Raw genomic sequence first — 21,238 nt, forward strand, 5'->3', positions numbered from 1 at the left:
GGGTCTTTTTGGTATCATTTACTTTTCTGTTTATTCCTTTGCTATCAGCCATGTCCCCGCCAGTACCAGCGCACTGCTGCCACTTGTATGGCAGAGTGCGGGCAGACGGCACTTGTTTATAGTAAGAAAACTGGCCTCTTGTTTTCATGATGAACACATCGCCGACAGGAGTTAGAGGAAGTCGTCTAGAGCAGGGCCGAGTCGCCGTGAAAGAGTCAGGTCTTGCATATTAGCCACTGCCAGACAGGGACGGCACCATGGAAGTATCATCCATATGCGGACATGCGGGCCGGGTGCTCTTCGACTTTCAGCTTCCGGAAGAAGTCGCACGAACATATATGATATGCTCCCCAGAGACCCCGTCGTTTCTCCGCCCAGAGACATACCGCAGGGCGAGGTCGGTCCCCTCGAGTTCAACCGAGTATCGCATGGCGCCCGAATGCTCCGTGCCAGTGGCTCATCTCATCTTGACTTACTCCGGTTACTTCACTACGTTTCATCCAACCCCATAGGGAATGGTCTGATCACCCGCCAACCGCGCGACAAAGGCGTGTATCTTTTGGTAAACCCCGCTGCCGCTATCGTTTTCCAGAATCACGCTACGATCGCATGGTTCATGCTGGGCTAGCCAGGCTAGCCAGGCCCATGGTACGAGATGCACCCGAGGCCGAGTTGGCTGACGTTCACACTCCCCATTCATCACTTCTCGTAGAAACGGGCAGGAATTCGAGCTTGTCTAGGGTGACATGGGGGGAAAGGCGTAGAAAGGTAGTTGACGGTGGCTAGAAGCTGCCCCTAGGTATAAGTTACATCCATGTTCTGTCAGTCAACACGAGAATCAGGAAGAATCGCAAGTCTACAATCGACAGGTGGGCAAAGTCAAGTTGTAATAATAGTATTGCTCACAGACTCACAGTAGTATAGAGGCCATCTGTTCGTCGTTGTCCCAGCCCAGAATCCTGTGTGCATACTGGTATTGCCAGCTGCGTTCGAGAATGCTGTTCTGATAGCCAAACAATGAATATCACTCTATCGAACTGCATGTCAACCCCTGGCTAACAAGGGAGACCTTTGATGACAAGACCCTGTCGAGATTGTATAAAGCTATATGGCGTCAAATTATACTGCCATATATTGGTTCTGTATGATCCAAAGTCGAAGGGTGATCGGTGTTTTGAGTGGCAGGGGACGGGCGAAAGGAGGACTACTATATATCAAAGGCGAACAGTGATATGGGTGAAAAGTGTGGATGTAGAAGGAAGAATATCCCAGCCCAAAAGGGTAGCTGTGGAGGCTAGATATACCCGTCAACAGGTGGTGCCTGCAGGCAACTAGGCAATACTATACAGCCTACAAGAGTCGAGTCTCGGTGAGATTGGACGGCCCTCCACAGCGTGCGGCGTGATGGTAGGAAGATATCGCGTAGACGTTTCCTCCGATGATCAATCCAAATGCCTTACCATAGTTTGGCGTCGCAGGAACACGTGCAGCACTCCTTGTCTGCATCCTCGGGACTCTTGTGTCCTCACTGACAATAGCACGGGAAGTAGCCAAGTAAATGATTTCATACAGGTCGTTTTTTGACGTGTCATTCCGGGTCGATTCTCGAGTCTTAGGTGACCGGGTCAGCAAACAAAGCGAGTCATCCGAGGCTATGACATCCCACGGGCCACCAGGAGGGCGCTCATAATAGAAAGCCCAGAAGGAACAGCATCCTTTCGAAAGCGTTCCAGGCGATAGTCAAAGACTCTGGAGTCTCTGACCCCACGTCGATCCCAGTTCTGTAAGGACTTCACTCAAGTATGATGTCTTCGGTCCAGATGCACGTCTACCGTCTACCGTCGCGGGCCTGAATGTGCGTCGCGGGCCTGATTGTGTTGCAGCATCCCCCCTACATGCACGAGCGGTGAGCCCGTTGAGGAGGGAAAGACACGGGACCAAATGTCCCCAAGTTGCAAGACGATCAGAGGAAGGAAGGGTTAGAAACTCCGAGCTCCTGGACGATGAGATGATATGCTGGCCAAGGAGAAGTACGACGAGTATTAACCGAATATCTTAACCTCGTCCCAACCAGGTTGACTGTACTTCGTAGAGGATGCGTGCCGGCCGTGAACCCCGACGACTCGGCCGATTCGTTCAAGGTGTTCCGGGATTTTCGGGGGCCCCCCCTGCGATCAACCGATCAGCATGACAATGCCCGCCACATTTCAACCCCGAGCATAGCGGGTGGAATCTAGGCGGTGACGGTGCTCGTCTCTGGGCTGGTTCTTTAGCATCGGCGCGGCGTTGGCGTCGGGCCTGGGGCCGTTGAGCTTTATATCGACGAGCACTGCTTCGTGGCACTTCTTTAGCTCGTTGACATCATACGGGGTGTGGGTTGCAGTCACCACTCGCCTTTACCGTCTGCCTGTATTTTTCCACGTCGTCGCCGTGCCTGCCATTGATTCCGTTGCTCAGACGGGAGGCGGTGGACTTGGATAGAAGTTCTTTGCCCTCCTTTTGGTTACACGGCGATGGGCGATTCATTATGAACACAACTTTTCCGGATGGTCACCAAGGGACATGGTGCACGGACCAACTCCAGACAATGGACAGTTGCGATGATGTGCACGGAAAGATGGACTCGTTTGATGTCCTTTTTTTTTTGGATGGGATGAAGCGGGATGAAAAGCGGGATAAAGTGGGGACGAATCAGTCGATAACGCAGAGGTCCCAAACGGTCGTATCCTTGGCGGGGGCGGGATGAGGTCACTGTTCCCAACGGGGGGTGGTTCGCCGTTACTCGCCGGTACGGCGGATACGACTCTGGGACTCGCTCGTACCGGGAATTCAACTCCTGGATGTCAGATTACCTAAGGTAGGTACGCTATGGGATCGCATTTCACTTCGTGCCTTTGTTATTATTAGTTCTTCGGAATACAACGTACCACCACTCATTATTATCCACATGTAACCGTGCATCATAGGAAGTTGACTTGCCAATCCAGCCTCTCGCGGCAACCGTCTGTTCACTCTTTGCAGACATACTAATCAATTACCGGCACCTCGAACGACACAAACGGGCACCCCGTAATTATCCTGCAAATATGCATCCGTTACACGAACGCGGCACCCGCAACCGACAGCGTTGTCGGCAGTTCATTAAGGTACCCCGGGTAGCTGATGAGGACCCCCGGCACAATACACACAATAGGACAAACATCAAACACACAAGACTCAGTTCCATCACGCTATCTGTCGGGGCCACGGGACGTCGTCACTATAAAGTACGAATGTTGTCTTTGGACGTGTCTGTGAAATTATGTACTCAAGACAACACAACAACGAGTCTCATATAATTGCTTTTCCTCCGTACAACACACACTACAACAAACAAAAAGGAAATTACGCCAAGTTGCAGATCGAGCTCGTCCCACGGATACCTTAGGTACGAAGGACTGAAGTACGGATACCTACCTCACCTCACCTTACACTTCTCATGTCAAGCTGGGTCCGTGACCAACACTCACTCGAGATGCCGTTGCTTAGGACTCCCATGTGCTGTTATCACAAGGTCCTTGCGTGCTACTGTACGACGTGTCTTTTCTTTTCGCAACACGTCGAGTTATGGGAGTACGCTGGCAATTGGCAATAATCAGATGGCTCAACTTGGGCGTGTGGTGATACTAGGAAGTACACATACCGATAAGTACAACGTACGTTGTAAATCACCCAAGACCACCACTCGACGCACACGCACGAGGTCGCTCTTGGTACACGTACTTGCTGTACCTTATCCACCTTACCCCCTCGCTAAGGTAGCCCACTCGATAAGGTAAGGTAGCCCACATTCGCTCCCAAACAATGTGCGTGTGCCTGGTCCATACCTTACCTTAGTCTATCTAAGGTATAGACATTGCGAGACAAGACCATAATCTCGGCCCGTGTTTGTTGACCGACCAAGACCGTCCTGTCGAGCGGTGTATTTTACGTGTACTTCGCATCTCGTAATATGTAACTCCGTACTTTATTCGATCCGGTGTCTTGCCGTGGTCCATGGAGCATTTGCCGACGTCCGTTGAAATTATCCGTCCTTCGTAGAACATCGTCCTCGATGACATGGTCCCCTAAAAAGAAAGCCTAAGGTACTTTAGTGTACCTTTTTGGCCAGCCAGGTACGTATGTCCCCTTTTCCTAGTACCTCCTCGGTACAAAGGGAAGTATTCGTTCGTAATACCGTTCGTAACACACAGGACGCATGATAAGGCGGTTCTTGCAGACGATCGTCAACGCTGGCCTTGATCAACCCTGGGTACTGAACCCCTACCCCTGCTACCCCTGGTCGGCTGCCATTGATTTGTTTGGTCCCGCCTCTCCGTAGCCCAGCCCGCAACCCGCTGTGAGTGTACGTTGTATCATCACATTCCCTTCAAGCCCCCTCCTCCCCTCACCTTTCCACCCCTCCTGCCCACTTTGTACGAAGTAATATGTATCCATAACCTTATGTACCTACTTTGTCTGCACTTTCCGCTGTGTGTCCATAAAGGTATTTCGAACTTCGTATCCGTACTTATCTCGGAGGCATAATGTACTTCGTAGGGTAGGTAGGTACATGCATGTACGTTGTATGATCCCCGATCCCCGATTCCCGTGCTCGGCATCTGTAATCCGTCCTGTTGCTGTTGTCCTCGCAGATTCTTTCCCACCATCCATCCCTCTCACCATCTTTTATCTTTTGTGGTCTTTTCCCCCCCTATCCCCTCTTGCCTCTCCTTCCGTCGACTTGCCGTTCTTAGCTAGACCTCGTTCGTACTGATCGAACGTGGGCTTTCTTGCTCAACTCGCTCCCAGCTGTACGATTTCCTGTAGCCAATTCTCCTGACGTGGTGGTTGCACCGTGTTCACCTACCTTAGGTGCCGGGCCAGCCAATCTCTTTATACCTTTCTGGTCATCCCGGCAATCGTGCTCAACTGCCGACGCTTTTCTTGACCTGCCCTCATCTTTTTCTTCTTCCTTTTGTTCTTCTTGTTCTTCTTCTTTTTCAGCAGGCCCGGCGCGCCTCATCTTGGCGCCGTGTCATGATGATATCTCCGCCCTCCACGTCTTGATTTGCCCCTCGCTTCCGTTTTTTTTGCGACCTCATTTTTGCCCAACCTTCATGCCTCCTTGCCACATCTTGGGGTTCGTTCGTCCACCAGTGCGCCGCCGATACCAATGCCGCCGCCGACGTTTCAGATGGACCCTTCAGCTGCCACCGGGGCTCTGGAGCTTCCAGAGCTGGCCGTGTCCGATTATATCCGCCAGGTTCTCCAACTGCCTGGCCTCGAAGCCCAAGCGTCCTTCGAAGCGAATCTGCTTTCCAAAGCCGCGTCTTGGGACATTCCGATACCCGAGCCTATGTGCCTTTTCCCACCCGACGAGCAGAAGCGCAACACATCCAGTACCGAGTCCCAGGGCTCTACCGTCGCGACCTTCCATGCGCGGACCTTGTCCTCCATCTCTTGCGGCTCGGCGAGCACAGCTCCAACCTCGCGGTCTGTCATCGAGGACTTGGACGACCTAGAAGCCCTGCACAAGCCCGCCTTCTCCGGCAAGCCACGGGCCCCGAGCTTCACCCACTACGACAGATACCTTGCCCAGGTCGAGCCTAACTTGGACCAGCACCGACACCAACCCAAATACAACGAGTCCGAAACCCACGGATCGCCTAGCAGCTCGGCCCAAAGCCTGTTCAGTGTCAGTTCCAGAAGAAACTATTTCGGCATCATGAATGGGATGCGCAAGATCAGATGGGGAAAGAGACATAGTCTTGATCTTCACCGCTCCATGTGCGTTCCCTCCCCCACCCCCCGGTCGTTTGGCCGAGATCTCACCGTAAAAAAGTCAAGCGGCTCCATGTGTGCTGACGAACCAACCTTGGGCCTTTTCTTGCAGTGCTTGCACAAGTTGTCGCCAAGATTTCAGCAAGTTGAGCCGTCAACATACACTGCCCTGCCGCCACTCGTATTGCAGCCAATGCCTCAAGCAACTGGTCCAGCAGACCATCACGGACGAATCCAAATTCCCCCCACGATGTTGTACCCAACCCATACCGAGCTCGACCCTGAAGGCAATTCTACCCCGGGAAGACTCCCGCGAGTTCCTCCAAGTCGTACAGCAGTTCAGTACACCCTGGGAGTACCCCAACGGGTCTGAAGAGCCGGAACGGCGATGCGTGGAAGAAGACGAAGAAAAAGGAGCAGAAGCAGAAGCAGAAGCAGAAGCAGAAACCGGACAGGCCGCCGAGGAGGTCGAAGCCGCCGAAATCGCGCAGGCACAGGAGCGGCTATACGAACACAGCGAGTATCTGCGACTGCGACGCGACTTGGAAGACCAGCGGCGGCGGTTCCGGACGTTCGTGGACCAGAAGAAAGCCGGAATGAGGCAAAGGCACGCAGAAGGGAGGAGGAAGGTCACGGCCAAGTACGCCGAGCAAGCGGAGAAGATGCGAGAACGACACGCCAAGACGGCGGCACAGCTCGAGGAGCGGCAGATCGAAGCCGAGATGGAAATGCGGGCAACGCTAGAACAGGAGGAGAAGACCATCCTGATCCGGCTCAAGCACATGGAGGCCTACTGCGACGGTCTGGGCCGCAGCCCGGAGTCGGGCCTCCCACCACGCGTCGTGACGGAGCGCGACCTCCGCGAGCTCGGGCAGCAGTACAACCTCCGGGACGGCATGGCGCGGCTGCACGAATCCAAGATCAACGTGCTGAGGGAGAAGCAGGCAAGACGCATGGGCGATCTGCTCGCCAGGCAGGACGAGGGGCTGGAGAAGCTCGAGGCGGATAGGGACCGGGAACTGGATGACCTGGCGGGGGCCGCGGCGCTGGAGGAGGACGAGTTGGCCCGCGTGTTCCGCCAGCGCGAGCTCGAAGCCCAGCGGCTGTGGCAGGTGATTTTCGACATTTTGCGCAGGGAACTCGAGCAGAAGGATGGTGTTCGCTATGGTTCCCTTGACGCCCCGGCCGCGTGGCTGGAAAGCGATGAAGCTGACGCATCTTCATTACCGTCGGCGGAAGTCTCGTCGGATCCTTCGCGGCAACCTTCGACACAATGGTTGTCTCTCCTTTGATATGAGTTGGGAAACGGGGGGTTTTTCTTTTCTTTTCTTTCGGCGGATATACCACAGATGGCAGCATGTTTTCCTTATCTGGTCTGTTTGTTGGGTGTCAGCGCAACTCGAGGGCTTTTGTTTTATACCCACGGGGATTGGAGTTAATAAGATAAAACTGCGATATTCATTCTCGCGTTAAAACTGGTTAGAATGAAAGGTGTTAATACGAAGAGCACAAGGATATATTACATCTTCATGAACAAATTAACGGCAAGTTGAGAGGTTAACCAAACCATGATTCATTCATTGCCAATTCAGCGTGTCCGAAGCTCCCACAAGGTGAAACGCTGCTGCTTATTAAGCGGCCGACTATCTACATAATGTCAGTTATCAGTTCTCGGTCGCAGGCTTAGGTAAGATTAGCGGGTAACTCCGTACCCGTGTCCGTCAGTGGACAGGCAGGAAGGTCTGAGGTCTGAGGTCTGAGGTCTGAGATCTGCCTCGCGCCTCGAGAGCAACAACAAAGAGATTCGAGTTCCAATTCACCCACATCCTTCGTTTCCGTTGTCCGTCCACACCAACGAGGTCCTTCATCTTGGACCCTTGCCATTCCGAATCTTGTGCTGAATACTCAAACCACTTCCCACCCCGTTCAATAAAACAAGAGCACTCTCGAGCGACAAGCATCATCACATCACCATCATCATGCTCGTCTCCTTGACCGTCGGCAAGGTCGATGCCGGCGTCACGGTCCTCCTGACTCAAGACAAGCGCCTGGTACTACTCACTCAATACACCCCCCTCTCTCTGATGGCTAACCCCAACCCCTCCGGCAGATCGAGTTCCCATCCATCCTCCTCCCTCCCAACATCTCCTCCGGCAGCATCGTCGACATCACCGTAGGACGGAACCACGCCTCCGAGTCCAAAACCGAGCACGCCTTCCGCGAGCTCCAGGACCGAATCTACACCACCTTCGGCGCCCGGGAACCCGCCCGCCCGGTCCTCCGCTGCCGCAACACCACCCAAACCAGCGTCGTGCTCGAGTGGGACCCCGTCCAGCTCGCCACCGCCGACCTCATCTCCCTCTCGCTGTACCGCAACGGCCAGAAGGCCGGCAACATCCCGCGGCCCCTGCACATGCACAGCACCAAGATCAGCGGCCTGGCCATCGACACCGAGTACACCTTCCACCTCGTCCTCCGCACCACCGCGGGCGTCTACGCCTCGGACCGCGTCCACATCCGCACCCACAAGCTCACCGACCTCAGCGGCGTCACCATCGCCACCGGCATCCTCCCCAGCCCGGTCCGCGACGCCCTCGCCGCCGCCGTCGACCGCGTCGGCGCCAAGCTCGTCGACGCCGTCCGCATCGACACCACCCACTTCGTCACCACCGAGGGCCGCGGCCTCGCCTGGGAAAAGGCCGTCGAGAACAACATCCCCGTCGTGCGCCCCGAGTGGGTCGACGCCTGCGAGAAGAACGGCCGCATTATCGGTGTTTCCAAGTTCTACCTCGACGCCTGGCGGCCCGGGCCCCCCATCACCCACGGTGCCGATTCGTCGCCCGCCGCCGCCGCCGCCGCCGCCGCTAGCCCCCCGGCGCAGAAGGACCTGCCCGCCACGCCATCGCAGTCACAATCGCAACAGCAGCAGCAGCAGCAGCAGCAGCAGCAGCAACAACAACAATCGACGCAACCGCAGCAAGGTTCCTCCTCGGCGGCAAACAACGAGACAGCAGCCCTGGCAAATGAGACCGCCGCACCTGCAGCTCCTTCCAGGGGTTCCGTGAGCGGCTCCGAGAAGCCCGAGGACGACGACGACGACGACGAAGAAGAGAAAGAGGGAGGAGGGGACAAGGAACAAAAGACCCGCGGTGCCGAGGCGCACGACGAGCAGAAAGTGAGGCTCGAGGATAAGGGTGATCACCACCAGAACCTCGCCCTGCGGCCGGGAGGCGCCCTTTCCGCCGCTGTCGGCGACGACGCGAAGGCCGAGGATGACCAGCCCGTGTCGTCGAGTCGGGGATCACTTCAGGACGTTGAGCTGTAGTTCTGGCGTACTGGACTGACTACACTGGCCCGCCGCCCGGGGAGGGGTGGGGGGGAACGTCGGAACGGGGCAAAGGCAGTACAAAGTCTCTCTGAGGGAGGGGATTCATAGGGTTATTGTAATGTACAGACTTTTATAGCGGTGTGTCTCCCTGTGTGTGTTAGCGACATTGGTGATATCTTCCTACGGCATGGCATCGTGAGATGAGGCGAAGGAATGAAATGCATTCTCACTGAAGCCTCCGCTGCTACTCAGCAAGTCCATTGCAATCGATGCGATCTCGGATATATTGGAACGTAGACCAGGAACCAACAACCATGACGAGCAACAAAATGAACCCAACTACCTTATAATTCGTCGTTTGCGCGAATGACCGAGAGAACCCGAACACCCCCAATTTCTTATCTTTGCATCCGTTATGAAGCAAAAGAAAAAAAAAATACAGAATCGATCGTAGAAACACGTCCTCTAGCGACACCGTGCCACAGACCGATCACATACAATGAAGCACATCCTCCCTTATTACACAGTCATTCCATGTATGCCTAACATCTTGCTCACCTCTCATCGCGCTCGCCAACCCCGTAACAGTTCAACAGTCGCCCCGTCGACTCTCCTTGTCCACCCATGCCCCCTCCTCTTCTGTCGTCCTCGATTGGCTTCGCTCATCGAGGGTACTCCGCCGATCCCATTGCCACCCGCTGCTTCTCTCACTGTAGTCGTCCCCCATCCCATCAACGAGCCAGAGTCTTCAAGGACCCCGAGACTGGCTTTGAGAGTGGCCGTGGCTGCGTTCGCTTTCGCAAGCATTTGTCGAACGGGTAGGATCCGATCCCGCCAGACCTCGGCGATGGCTGATCCTCCTCTTGCCCAACATCGCCTCGGCAGGCTGGCTCATTGCGGTCGTCCCCTCTGCTTCGTCGAACCCGAAGGATTCCCTGGCACGCCCATGATGCCGAGACGGAATCGTGCGCTTGATGTCTTCCAGTGTCCGCTCGAGCTGGCTTAGGAAAACCATCTGCTTATGCTCCTGCCGCCGAATATCTAACTCCAGTCGCTTCTGATTGAGAAGAAGGTGTTGCGCTAAATCGGCAGCCCGAGGCTCGGACGATAAACGGATGCCGTAGGGGCTGTGATGCGACATGAGATGGTCAAAACCTGAGAGCTCGACACGGGTGTGGAAGAAGTCGCTATCTGAACGTGTCATCCACGCGCGAGAGCGGAAGAGGTCTTGCGCCGGTGGCTGTCTTCCAGGACTAGACAGCTGTCGGACGTCGATGAACGACGGCTGGCTTGGCTCCGATACTGGTGCTTCATCCGCCGTCGTAGTGTATTGCTGAGCCGGAAAATCGCAAGGGGTCTGGGGAGGTGTGGGTTCTCCTGGAACCAACTTCGAAGCGGGAGGTTCTGAGACGGACGATGTGCTCGAAGCAGGACACGAGGGAGACCAAAGGTCCACGGATGGCGTCATAGGTTGAACGTCGACGACGGGCATGATGGCGCTCAGTCTTGGGGTCGGATCTGGCCTGGGTGCAAAGGTAGGCATTTCGTTATCCACGTCCTCTTTCTCCCGCGACTCTGCCTCCTCATCACTGTCTTGTTCCGGGGGCGGGGCCATGTAGCTGAGGCGGGAAGACACGAGCCTTTCCTGCTCCGTGCGAGGCAACGTTGCAGAATCCGAGCGGCGATGGGGAGTTCTCTGGCTCTCGGTATGGTCCGTTCCTTGCACGAAGCTGGCCTCCGATGGCTCGTAGCTGCTGAAGCGCTCGAGGAGGGGAACCGAGCTTGCCCAGCTGGTCCGAGTAAAACTGTTGAACCGTAAAGGTAGCATGGAGCTGACGGTACTGGTCCTCGCGGATGGAGCGTCTTCTGGCATGGGCGGCCTCGCGCTGCCGGGCTCCAAGAGGCGAGGATGACGGCCGCCCTGGTGGGGGTGCGACGAAGACTCCGAAGGCTCTTCGCGGTGATCTTGCCCGTCCCCAGCCGAGGTCATGGCGCCAGAAGGACGGCTAGAAACGGGTGGATCCAAACAGACGATGGGAGTCGATTCGAAAACATCTTGCTCAGCCGTAGGAGGCCGTGGAAAGTTGTCGGCAAGTTCTGCGACGCAGGGACCGCCATCCCGAGAAGGCAGGCGTAAGGAGCTGATAGCTGTCTCGGCTGTTTTGGGTCGCTGCTCCTCCCGAGGCGGAGCATCGGGTTCGCAATCTCGCGACTGCTGCGGCTTTGGCAATTGTTTCCGGGCTGCTTCCATATCTCGCTGCTTCAAAGACCTGACCTTCTCGGCGCGGCGGCTCTTTCTCGAGGCATTCGTGCGCGTCGATGATTTGCGAGCCGGCGTCCTGGACCCTGTCTTGTCCGTCTTCTCTGTCTTGTCCGTCTTCTCTGTCTTGTCCGTCTTCTCTGTCTTGTCCGTCTTATCCGCTACATCCCCGCCACCCGTGACATCCATGATTTGACTCAACAAGGGCGGAGAATACCGCACCGCTGGTAGCAGGAATGGCGAGTCTAGGGTCTTTTGCTCTGACGCTAGGTGTGGAGCGCTGGACATTGTCGTAGCGGGTTCTTCAGTGGTCACCCGCGGCGGCTTCGCGGGATACGAGTCAACGACAGAGCTGAGGCCACACCCCTCGCGGATCCGACTCGGCGTCTCAAGCACCCTCCGCGTGGACGGCTTGCCGGGCGTGCTCGCGAGTGGGCCAACCGGTGCTTTCAGGCTTGACTTTCTCAGGGGCAGCTGAAGACGATGTGACCGGTGAGTCGAGAAACGGGACGACGGTGATGGCAGCGGCTTCGTAGGAGGAGACATCAGTGGGGCCGGCGGCGGACCTCCGGCTGACTCCAGGGGATGAGTAGTGGTCAACCAGGAAACGTGAACCTGGCGAATACGCTCCTCGACGATGCTTTCCGGGGTTTTAGGAGTTGGCGTATCTGACCTCGAAATCTCGACAAAGTCGTTCGGATCCATGGGCAAGGGGGCACGTGGAGTGTGGGCGGGGGTCGTCCCCGACCTGCTGCCAAGCGAACTCCCGGCTGAGGTAGCGGGCGGCGACTGAGGTGGACTGATGGGAGCCTGGCGAGGCCAAAGACGAATAGACGCATTTGAGTCTTTGGTCTGAAGGCTGGGCATTCGGGGCTTTCCGGTTCCCTTGGAGAGGTAGTCACGATCCCCGGGTTCCAGGGGAGGCGAAGGGGGGAGCGGTTTGGTGGCGTTGAAAGCGGTGGCAGACCAGTCCGAGTTGGGACCCAAATGACAATGCTCCATGGGAACGGAGATGGCGATGTGGGAACGGCCCCGTGTTGTTTTAGCAACTACCGCGGTGCCGGGCAACTTGGGCTTGGGCGGAACGTCGTCTGAGGTGGCCGAATTGGGCCGCTGGATGCGAAGACGGAGTTTGTTCCTCAGCTGCTTCCACTTGCCCCGTCCCTCGACGGTGTCCGTCTCGTCATCGTCAAAGACCGATGTAAGGTGATTCTGGGGTGGTGGCGGCACGGTCCGTAGGAACTGGATGAGGTCGCCCATGCTGGCTCGATCCTTGTCGTCTCGGGCACGGGCACGAGCACGGGTCCGGCGGCAATCCAAGGAGGCAGAGGAGTCGACGACTTCCGCCCCGCGCTTGCGCATAGCTTCGCCAAGGAGGTTGTTGGAGGATTTGGCGCGAGGAAGGCCAGTCTTGTCGGCGGCATCCAGTGCGAAAGAAGAGAAGCTAGAGAAATTAAGCCTCGGAGCACCGGCAAGCGAAGAGGCGACGGTAACCTCGTCCCGAGGAAAAGAGGGGGACCGACTTCCCTGTATCGTAGTCATTTCTGGCAAGGGGCGACGAGAAACACTACATGCGCACTGTGGACTATGGTACCAACGGGGTATGCTGTACTGTATGCTACTGACGAGCAGTGAGAGATGGGGGGAATGGAGGAGGGTGTCTCGTCTCAGCAGCAAGGCGGGGAATCAGACAAGAGGCAAGGTGAACGCAGGGGTTTGAATGAAAGGAATGGACAATAGACAAACGAGGAACGAGGAACGAAGTAAGGGACAGGAAAGCAATAGCACCAGACGAAGTTGAGGAGCCCAAGACTGGCATGCATGAGGAACTGGATGATATCGCCGGGTCTTATGAGAGAGCCTAACAACCAGAACTCTTGGGGAGGCGCTGCACTGCAGATATCAAGGGGGTCTGCCCGAAGGGGGGTATCAGAGAGGTGGGTAAAGGCCGATATATCCCTCGAGCATCAATACGCAGTCCTCGCAAAAAGCATCAAGAACCAAGTCGAGAGTTGGGTGCGTCAACAGGCAAGAGTCGGGGAGGCGAAAAAGAAACGGACATGTAACGGACCAGCCTATGGTGATGGTCCGTCATCTTTTCCGTCTGGGCCTGCTTCTGGCTACTGTAGCGATAAGAAAGTGAGTATGCACCTGACTGAGGTGCGAGACAAGCTCTGCCATGCAGCAAGGGATGGAAGAAGAGGGAAAAAGAGGAGGGGGGAGGCCGGCAGAGAGGGTGCATATGCTTCCAGTGGTGAGCTTTGCATGAGCGGCTTTCTTTCTTTGTGCCTCCCTTGTATTCCAAAGGTTCAGAGGTCCAAAGGTCCCAGGCCTTCTGCCATGTTGACCTGTCTGAGCCTCTAGCATGTCTTGCCGCAGCACGAGGGCGACAAAACTGGGAGGAATACCATGATTCGATACCGGAGACTGCGAGACAAGTCTTTGCGGCAAAGCTCGTGCTCAAGACATGGGCAGACACGTCTTACCAGTACTCCGTAGTGCGTTGCCCTATGCGGGCTGTCATGATACTGACGTCGTCATGCTTCGAGTCTTGACCATTCCACGGGGCGAGGTTGGCGGCAAAATAAACATAATGTAATAAATAAACATGATATAAATTGGGAAGTCGGGGGGTTTGGGTTTGCTCCACGGCAAACAATAGTACCAATTGGTCGGTCCGTTTGGCTGAGATTTGACTGATCATAGGCATGGAATGCGAGAGGAGGGCTAGCAAGTGCTGTGGTAGCAGCAATTCGATAGTCGAACGTTGCTTTTTGCTCAAACTCGAAGCTGTCCGGCGTGGCGCCGACGTTGCCTAGCGCGGTAATTAGCGGGCATTGGAGGCAGGGAAGAAGCAAAAGCGAAGTTGGAACCCAAAGAAGCGACACGAGAGTGGTGGATGAACTGTGGCTGGCCGAGATTCGGGCGATGTGGAGGAGGAGCGAGGAGATACCCGAGGCAGTCGCACGGATCCCGGGATCGGTCTTGCCTTCAAAACTTTATTATTATTATTATCGATCTTACTCCGCTATCCTAACTAATCTATAGGAGCCTTTTTAGGCTATACGGTCCTTCTCGGGTGGCTATAGGAGGGAAAACCCGGGTAAAACCCGGGGAAAACCCTTATACACTTCCTTAGGTGGAGTGGTACCGCTACGGGGCTGATATAGCCCCGGTTTATCTTTGCTATATATCTGGATCGTACCTTTAGGCTAGTGGCTAACGGGAGGTATAGTAGGCTAGTAGTTAGGTAGGTTAGCCTAAGCCGATCGTTAGCGACGGAGTAGGGCCGAGGGGGTACCGCTGCGCCTCCGTGGTACGGAGGCTATAGTCCTTTAGCCTCGGCCTCCCTGCGTCCCCGAGGATCGTGCCTTTTATTCCTTCTATTCGGTTAATAAACAGAGTAAGGGAGGTAGGCGCCTCCTACCTCCCTTAAGTAGGTTCCTGCTATATCCGGCGGCAGGTAAGGGGAATAAGGCTCTACCCTATTATAGAATTAGATAGTTAATATCCCTTAAGGTCTTTATACCTCTTTTTCCTCTTTCTTCCTCCTATAATACTAATAAGTTTATTATAGGTTTTCTCCCGATCTATTCCCGCTTATAGTGCCGTAGGCTTAATATTACGGCTTTATACTAATAGTAAAACCCTTTAGTTTCCCTTGTTTATTTTCCTATTATAACTAGACTATAAGTGCTTAGTAGGTAGCGCCGCGGTGGCGTGGTAGCGTGGGGTTAACTAGGTAGTATAGTATTAATTTATATATACGAATAATTAAGTGGTAGTAGTAGTATAATATAAGTTCTCCTAATAGCGTAATAATGCATTAGTAGTAGCGTGCTAATAGTCGTAGATATTATCTCCTAATAATAATACTAATAATAATTATAACCGGTATACGAAGGGCTCGGTTTAGGTTATACCGTATATATCCCCTAGTAGTATCGGGGCGGTACCGTGGTGGCTAACCTAGTATAGTTATATTCGTTATAGTAAGCGCTTAGGTATATACTCGGACAACGTAGAGGCCTACTCTAATACCACGGGTATAGGGGTAGCTTATTTTTAGTATACTAATAGCCGGTGTCCGTGTAAGAATATAAGTCGTATCGATATCGTTATAGTACTATAGGTATATCGTGGTAGTATATACTAATTTTCCTTTAGGTCCCCCCCGCTATTAAAAAGTAGTAGTAGCGTCTTATAGATCTTTATAGGGCGTATATAGTAGTAAAGGCCGCCGGTAATAACGGTGTCGCTACTATATATCTCCCCCTTTAGTGCTAAAGTGGTCCCCTACTAATAAGCTATAGGCTAAAGAGCGTTTAGGGACAGCGTCCTAGTCTTTTAGCCGGGCCCTAAACCGGGCGCTACCTTCCGGTTATAGCCGTAGCGGCCCCGTATCGGCGGAGGTATAAGGATTATCTTATTAGATAAAACGTTTAGAGGGTAAAATAGACCTTATTCTAAAGCACCTTATAAGTAGCCTCTTTTCGGTCTCCTTACGGTATTATAGTGGCGGTAGTTAGCTAACCGGTCCTAGTAGGGCCTAGAATATATTAAGAGTGGTATTAGCGCTACCAAGGACGATAAGGATAATAATAACTAGGGCGATAATAGCTAATAGCTATTAGTGGCCCCCCCTAGCGCCGAGATAATACTGCTAGGGTCCCGGCTTATAGGACCCCTATTAATAATTAATAGATCCGCCGCATTATACTACCTCCGCTCCGGTCCCGCTTTAGTATCCCCTTTATTTTCGTAGGCCTCTATAACTTTAAGGGCGAGGCGAAAGTCTTTAAGCCTCTTCCGTTATAGGAACCACCTTATAACTGCCCCGGCTTCGGTATCGTGTTCTAGTGCGTTATATAAGTCTTTCTTAGTCGTGAGTGGCCTCCTTACGGCACCGAAGAGGCCTTTACGGTCCTCCGCGGCTACCTCCTAGCACTAGGGTACTATATACTCTGTCGTTTCCGCCCCTCCGTCCCTATAGGGGTACCGCGGTAAAGGGAAGCCCGGTACCCTCGCTTTAGCTAGGAATGCCCGTAAGCCTAGTTTTTCTAATCTAATCTAGGTAAGTACGGAGCTTTATAGTTTAAGGAGTCCTCTATATTTCCGGAGGGAGCGTTATATCGGGGGGCGGCTTAGTGCCGTTATGGCGTAGGTATAGGGCTATTATGCTTCCGCCTAGGCTTAACCCTATTCCCTTATAAGGGCCTTCCGCGGGGGTAAGGTTCCGGCCTAGGCTATTAGGGCGGTAAGCTATACCGTCTACGTAAGGGCGGCGTAGGTCCTATAATACCGGTTCGGTACCGTTAAGGCTCTCGCCGCGGCGTTTACTCTGGCTAATATCTTATCTTCTATCCCTTCTTCTTATATCCGAAGGATCTTTCGGGCACTTAGGCTTAAGAGGTATAGGTTAAGGGGGGGGATAAAGGTCTTTTTTTCAAGGACCCTAACCGGCGTGGCTTTATAGGCTCCGGCTACTAGTCGGAGGTATCGGTTCTATACCGCTATAAGTACCGCTACAGGGCCGTGCCGGGGGCCGGCCCCTATCTTATAGACGGTTAAGGCGTAATAGGCGATTATTAGTCATATAACCACGAGGTATAGTCTCCTTATATCTATAAAGCTATACCTCCACGTTACTGCGCTAAGCCTTAAAAGGGCGTATATTTAGGTGGCTAGGCGGCTTTTTACCTTTTTAGTGTTTCGCCGGAAGTTAAGCTTCCTATTAAGCTAAACGCCTAGGAGCCTTATCGCCTCCGCCGCCGGCACCGAAGTAGTACCGAGGGGGAGCGGGGTGGGTAAGGGTTAGCGTGACTTCGTAAAGGGGATATAAACGTATTTAGCTAGTTCGAATTATAATCCGCTCGCTATCTCTTAGTTTAGGTATATCCGCTACGCGGTAGCAAGGCGTTACTGCGTTTATACCTCCGTCCTGCTAAAGGCGATAATATTCGTGTTATCGGCGAAGCCTATTACTATCGTTTTAGGAACTCTTTCTAGTTCTTCGTATAGGGTAGAGATATAGAGGATAAAGAGGATAGGGAGATCGGGGAGCTTTACGGTACGCCCTTACGGAGGTATCGTGGGGGGGCCGTTTTGCTATTAAGTAATAGCTAGGCTATACGGTCTTTAAGGAAGCTACTAATTAGGGTAGTAAGCTACCGGGGGAAGCCTTTCCTTTTAAGTACCTTAAGGAGGCAAGAATAAGGGATAGTATCGAAGGCGCCTTTAATATTTAGTTAGAGTATCGAAGCGGTGCCGCTATAGGCCTAGCTCGCCCTTATAGCCTCCGTGGCTTTTTATACTACTATCTCTATACTTCGCCCTATCCGGTTAATTATTTATCCCTCTAGGAGGAGCCGATACTCCTCCGCTATAGTCGCGATCCGGTCGGCTAGTATCCCCTTAAGGACCTTACCTATTATACTAAGGAGTAATATCGGTCGTTAGCCCTTTACTATCCTATAATCGGCCGGCGGCCGGCCTTCCTTCTTAAGGACTACTATAGTAGCGTAGCGGCACCTTTTCGGGTAGTAGCTTATTTTAAGGCACGCTATAAAGATAGCACTAAGTCTTTAGTATAGGGGGGGTCTATATACTTTTAGGAGCCCTGCTAGGAGGCCGTCGGGGCCTAGTATCGCCTAGGGTTTTATTTTCTTAAGGCGCCCCTATATATCCGCTACGGTAATATCTCGGCGGATATCCTACCCCGGGGGGAATTCCGCGCTTAGGGGCCTAGGGGTGGTAGGGAGGGGGGGGGGAAGAACTTCCGGTTTAGAACTTCGGCCTTTTTTACGTGTATAGTTACCGGGTAGTCGCTATTATCTTAGTATAGTGGTAGCACCGATAGGGGGTTTAGTAATACGCCCCCTTTAGTTCGTGCCTATTTCTATAGCCGCTAAAGAAGGCTATCGTCCTTTCTGGTTAAGTAGAGTAAGTGCCGTTAGTATATCCGCTTCGCTACCGCCACGGCCTTATCTTAGCGCCTCTCCGCTTCCTAGAACTTATCCTATTAGTTCCGGGACTTCCTGGATATATATCTACGGTAGAGGCGCCTTACTTCCTAGGTAAGGGCGGTTAGCTCCGCGTTCTATTAGGGGGTAGATAGGCGTTTAGGAGTGCCCTTATAGCGGCGCGGCGCGGCCTTATCGGCTATATTCGTAAGGTCTACTATTAGGTTATCTAGTGCTAAGTCGATATCTTCTAGTAATATAAGGGGGCCGGTCTACTATAGCCGCGTAGCGAGCTAGGGGACCTATAAGGGGTCGAAGTCTTTTTAGACCTAGCGGGGCCCGGCTAGGTCCCGCGGTAGTATCGTCGCGGTAATCGGCGAGGTATCTATCTCTATAAGGATTCGGGCCGTCTATAAGTAGTAGTTAGACCCGATAACGGTTTTATCCGGGCCGCTAAAGTTATAGCGGAGCCTTTATATTACCTATATAAGGTTAATAGTACTAGTACGCCGGCCTGGGTAGTGCTATATAGTTATTCCGGGGGGGGTTATTAGGTTAAGGTTCTACCGGGTTATAAGGGTAAGTAGGGTATCGGCTCGGGGGTAGTACCGTGGTGGCTATAACTATAGGGGGTAGTATAGGTTAAAGTCCCCTATAAGGACGTATCGGCCCTATAGCGGTACTGTATCGAATATATCTTATAGGAGCGTGTTTTAGGGGATCTTAGCTAACTAGTAGTTCTTTAAGTAGATCGACTAGATTATAAGGGTATTATCTCCGGTCCTGAATATAACCGTGTAGGTATTATAGTAGGCCCGCTACGCCTATATATATAGCGGGTATCTCTTATAGATATATAGGAGGGCGCGGCCTCCTCCTTAGATTAGCTAGTATACCCCTTAGGAGGGGTAGGCGGGGCTTTTTATAAAATTATTAAGGCCGGGTTCCTAGATTACTATTATATTATATTCGGCGCGGTATTAGAGCGGTAGCTCCCGCCGCGCCTAACTCCTCCCTATATTCTATAAAAGGACGTGGATTTCTATTCATTAGAGGGGGGGGGGGGTTAAGACGACATGCCCGGTGTAGCCGGGGTCTGGCTCTAGGGTTCCTACTATAGTGCCTTACCGGTCCCGCGAGGGATTATATAGGCGCTTATAGGGCCCGGTGTCGGGGAGCCCTTATATCCTTTAGTCCTTTTCGGGGGGCGTCCACGGCCCTTACGGAGGGGCCTATCCTAGTCCTAGGCGATAATAAGCGGGGGGAAGATCTACGACTACTATAGGTATACCGTTTTAGTCTAGCGGGTACTATCGAAGTCCCTGGCTTAGTATTTATACGCTTCGCGAGTCTTCTCGGCCTTTTTCTTAAGTAGCCGGTATAAGTCGTTAAAGGTGTTATAGTCTCCGGTATAGGCGGTATAGCGGCGGGGTCGGCCGGGCGCCGTAGCGTTATAGTACCTTAGGCCTTATAGGTGCGCTGATTCGGGCTTAGCGTAGTAATAGTATACCTTTTTTACCGCCGGGTAGCCGTTAGCCTTATAGCCGAAGTGTAGGCACTTATAGTACCTTAGGGGGCTAAGGTTAGGATTATATAGTTTATAGATATAGCTGCCCCCTTTAAAGAGGAGGGTATTCCGGATAAGGCTTATTACCCATTCCGGTAAAGCCGATTCGATAAGGAGGAGCGTTACCCTACCGGTGCCGCGGCGGGGTACTCGCTATCGCGCCCGGAGAATTTTAGCCTCGGGGTTTATATCTTATAGGGATACTAGTAGGTCCTCCTCGGATAGGGCGTTAAGGACCTCCCGGGGGATAGCCTTAGTAAGCGTAGGGTAGGTTCGCGCGGTTAGGGTGGCTTCTTTACTAAAGGTCTTTTTAACCTAATACTCCTTATAGGTAGTCTACTACTATACCCTTTTAGTAAAGGTAAGGCAGATATTACTATTAGGTAGCTTCCGTGCCGCTACGGTATCGTATCGGGTAATCGTAGCATTTATAGCTTAAATAATTTCCTTAGGGGTCCTGGCTCTAAGGGGCTGGTTTTCGGGGAGGGTTTTTTAGCGGACTATTAGCTCCTAATAGTGCTTAGCGGGGATTATTTTAAGGGGGCGGGGTCCCGTAGCGGTATTACTACGGGTGCTCGGGCTATAATATTAGCCTAAGTCTCTCTTATACCGCTTATTCCTTTTCGGAGTTCCTTACGGATAATATAGCGGACAGTTACGTATAGGTGTATTAGCGGTGTTATACCGGTATTCTTACGGGTACTACGTATCGTGATTAGTTTCTTTACTAGCTCTACGACCTAGTTAATCGTGTTCCTATTAGCTAATAGGGCCTGAATTTCTGCCCTGATCTTAGTTACTCTTAGTTCCGGGGGGCGCAGTAGTCCCCTTTCGGTCTTATATCGGTTCCGCGCTATATCCTGCCACGAGCGGGGGGGGGAGCGCTTATATTACGAAAAGTGGGTCCGTTACGAATTCTATATAGTTAAGGTCGGGGCGACGCTATACCATGACTCTTCCGGCTATACCGTAGCTCCGGTATTACGGTGCCGCTACGATAATATCCCGGGAGGGAGGTAGTAGTTATAATCTCTATCCTAATAGTTTTATCGATTTTGCTCTTATTACTCGCCCGTGGTTAATAGGCGTGTCGATATCGAGTGTCGAATTGACTTAGGCGGTGGTTGGCCTTTAAAACTTGCTTACAACGTAGACTAGAACCGCCCAGGTGGGAAGTAAAGGAAAGAGGGACCGGGGCTCGGATCCGGTGCAGCTGCTGTCCGTTCGTACGAAGTACAACGTACATTGGCCTAGGCCCTACACTACATACCCTGTCTTGACTTTCCGTTATGAGTCTACTTGTCGTGGCTACCGGGCTA

General features: G+C 53.1%; 5 protein-coding genes across 5 annotated transcripts; 3 read left to right on the forward strand and 2 right to left on the reverse strand.

Moving 5' to 3' along the window:
- Positions 1 to 677: 677 nt before the first annotated feature.
- SODALDRAFT_382343 (hypothetical protein) lies at positions 678 to 2,526 on the reverse strand (the record flags this gene model as incomplete). The annotated part of the gene is made up of 9 exons (XM_028615223.1): positions 678 to 856; positions 915 to 998; positions 1,355 to 1,385; positions 1,461 to 1,604; positions 1,667 to 1,781; positions 1,840 to 2,016; positions 2,072 to 2,168; positions 2,246 to 2,298; positions 2,368 to 2,526. The coding sequence occupies 9 exons, from the start codon at positions 2,524 to 2,526 to the stop codon at positions 823 to 825; spliced, it is 894 nt and encodes a 297-aa protein (XP_028462577.1). The 3' UTR covers positions 678 to 822.
- Positions 2,527 to 5,215: 2,689 nt separating this feature from the next.
- On the forward strand, positions 5,216 to 7,094 carry SODALDRAFT_285938 (hypothetical protein; the record flags this gene model as incomplete). Its single annotated transcript, XM_028608508.1, has 2 exons — positions 5,216 to 5,808; positions 5,915 to 7,094. 2 exons carry the CDS (start codon positions 5,216 to 5,218, stop codon positions 7,092 to 7,094), a joined length of 1,773 nt encoding a protein of 590 aa, XP_028462578.1.
- A 455-nt stretch (positions 7,095 to 7,549) lies between these two features.
- Positions 7,550 to 9,466, forward strand: SODALDRAFT_329647 (hypothetical protein). Its single transcript, XM_028611002.1, has 2 exons — positions 7,550 to 7,853; positions 7,913 to 9,466. The coding sequence occupies exons 1-2, from the start codon at positions 7,782 to 7,784 to the stop codon at positions 9,125 to 9,127; spliced, it is 1,287 nt and encodes a 428-aa protein (XP_028462579.1). The 5' UTR covers positions 7,550 to 7,781; the 3' UTR covers positions 9,128 to 9,466.
- Positions 9,467 to 9,558: 92 nt separating this feature from the next.
- Positions 9,559 to 13,340, reverse strand: SODALDRAFT_329648 (hypothetical protein). The gene has a single exon (XM_028611003.1). It carries the CDS (start codon positions 12,930 to 12,932, stop codon positions 9,879 to 9,881), a length of 3,054 nt encoding a protein of 1,017 aa, XP_028462580.1. The 5' UTR covers positions 12,933 to 13,340; the 3' UTR covers positions 9,559 to 9,878.
- On the forward strand, positions 12,842 to 13,840 carry SODALDRAFT_84953 (hypothetical protein). Its single transcript, XM_028615740.1, has one exon. It carries the CDS (start codon positions 13,212 to 13,214, stop codon positions 13,752 to 13,754), a length of 543 nt encoding a protein of 180 aa, XP_028462581.1. The 5' UTR covers positions 12,842 to 13,211; the 3' UTR covers positions 13,755 to 13,840.
- Positions 13,841 to 21,238: the final 7,398 nt, after the last annotated feature.

The sequence above is a fragment of the Sodiomyces alkalinus genome (genome assembly GCF_003711515.1).
Source record: "Sodiomyces alkalinus F11 unplaced genomic scaffold SODALscaffold_16, whole genome shotgun sequence".
Taxonomy (NCBI): domain Eukaryota; kingdom Fungi; phylum Ascomycota; class Sordariomycetes; order Glomerellales; family Plectosphaerellaceae; genus Sodiomyces; species Sodiomyces alkalinus.

What these genes read in the sequence shown, in the direction of transcription:
- SODALDRAFT_329647 (XM_028611002.1), top strand. Translation starts at nt 7,782, where the DNA reads ATGCTCGTCTCCTTGACCGTCGGCAAGGTCGATGCCGGCGTCACGGTC. An exon ending in TGACTCAAGACAAGCGCCTG is followed by an intron (nt 7,854 to 7,912) that starts GTACTACTCACT and finishes CCCCTCCGGCAG; the next exon opens with ATCGAGTTCCCATCCATCCT.
- SODALDRAFT_329648 (XM_028611003.1), bottom strand. Translation starts at nt 12,932, where the DNA reads ATGACTACGATACAGGGAAGTCGGTCCCCCTCTTTTCCTCGGGACGAG.
- SODALDRAFT_84953 (XM_028615740.1), top strand. Translation starts at nt 13,212, where the DNA reads ATGAGGAACTGGATGATATCGCCGGGTCTTATGAGAGAGCCTAACAAC.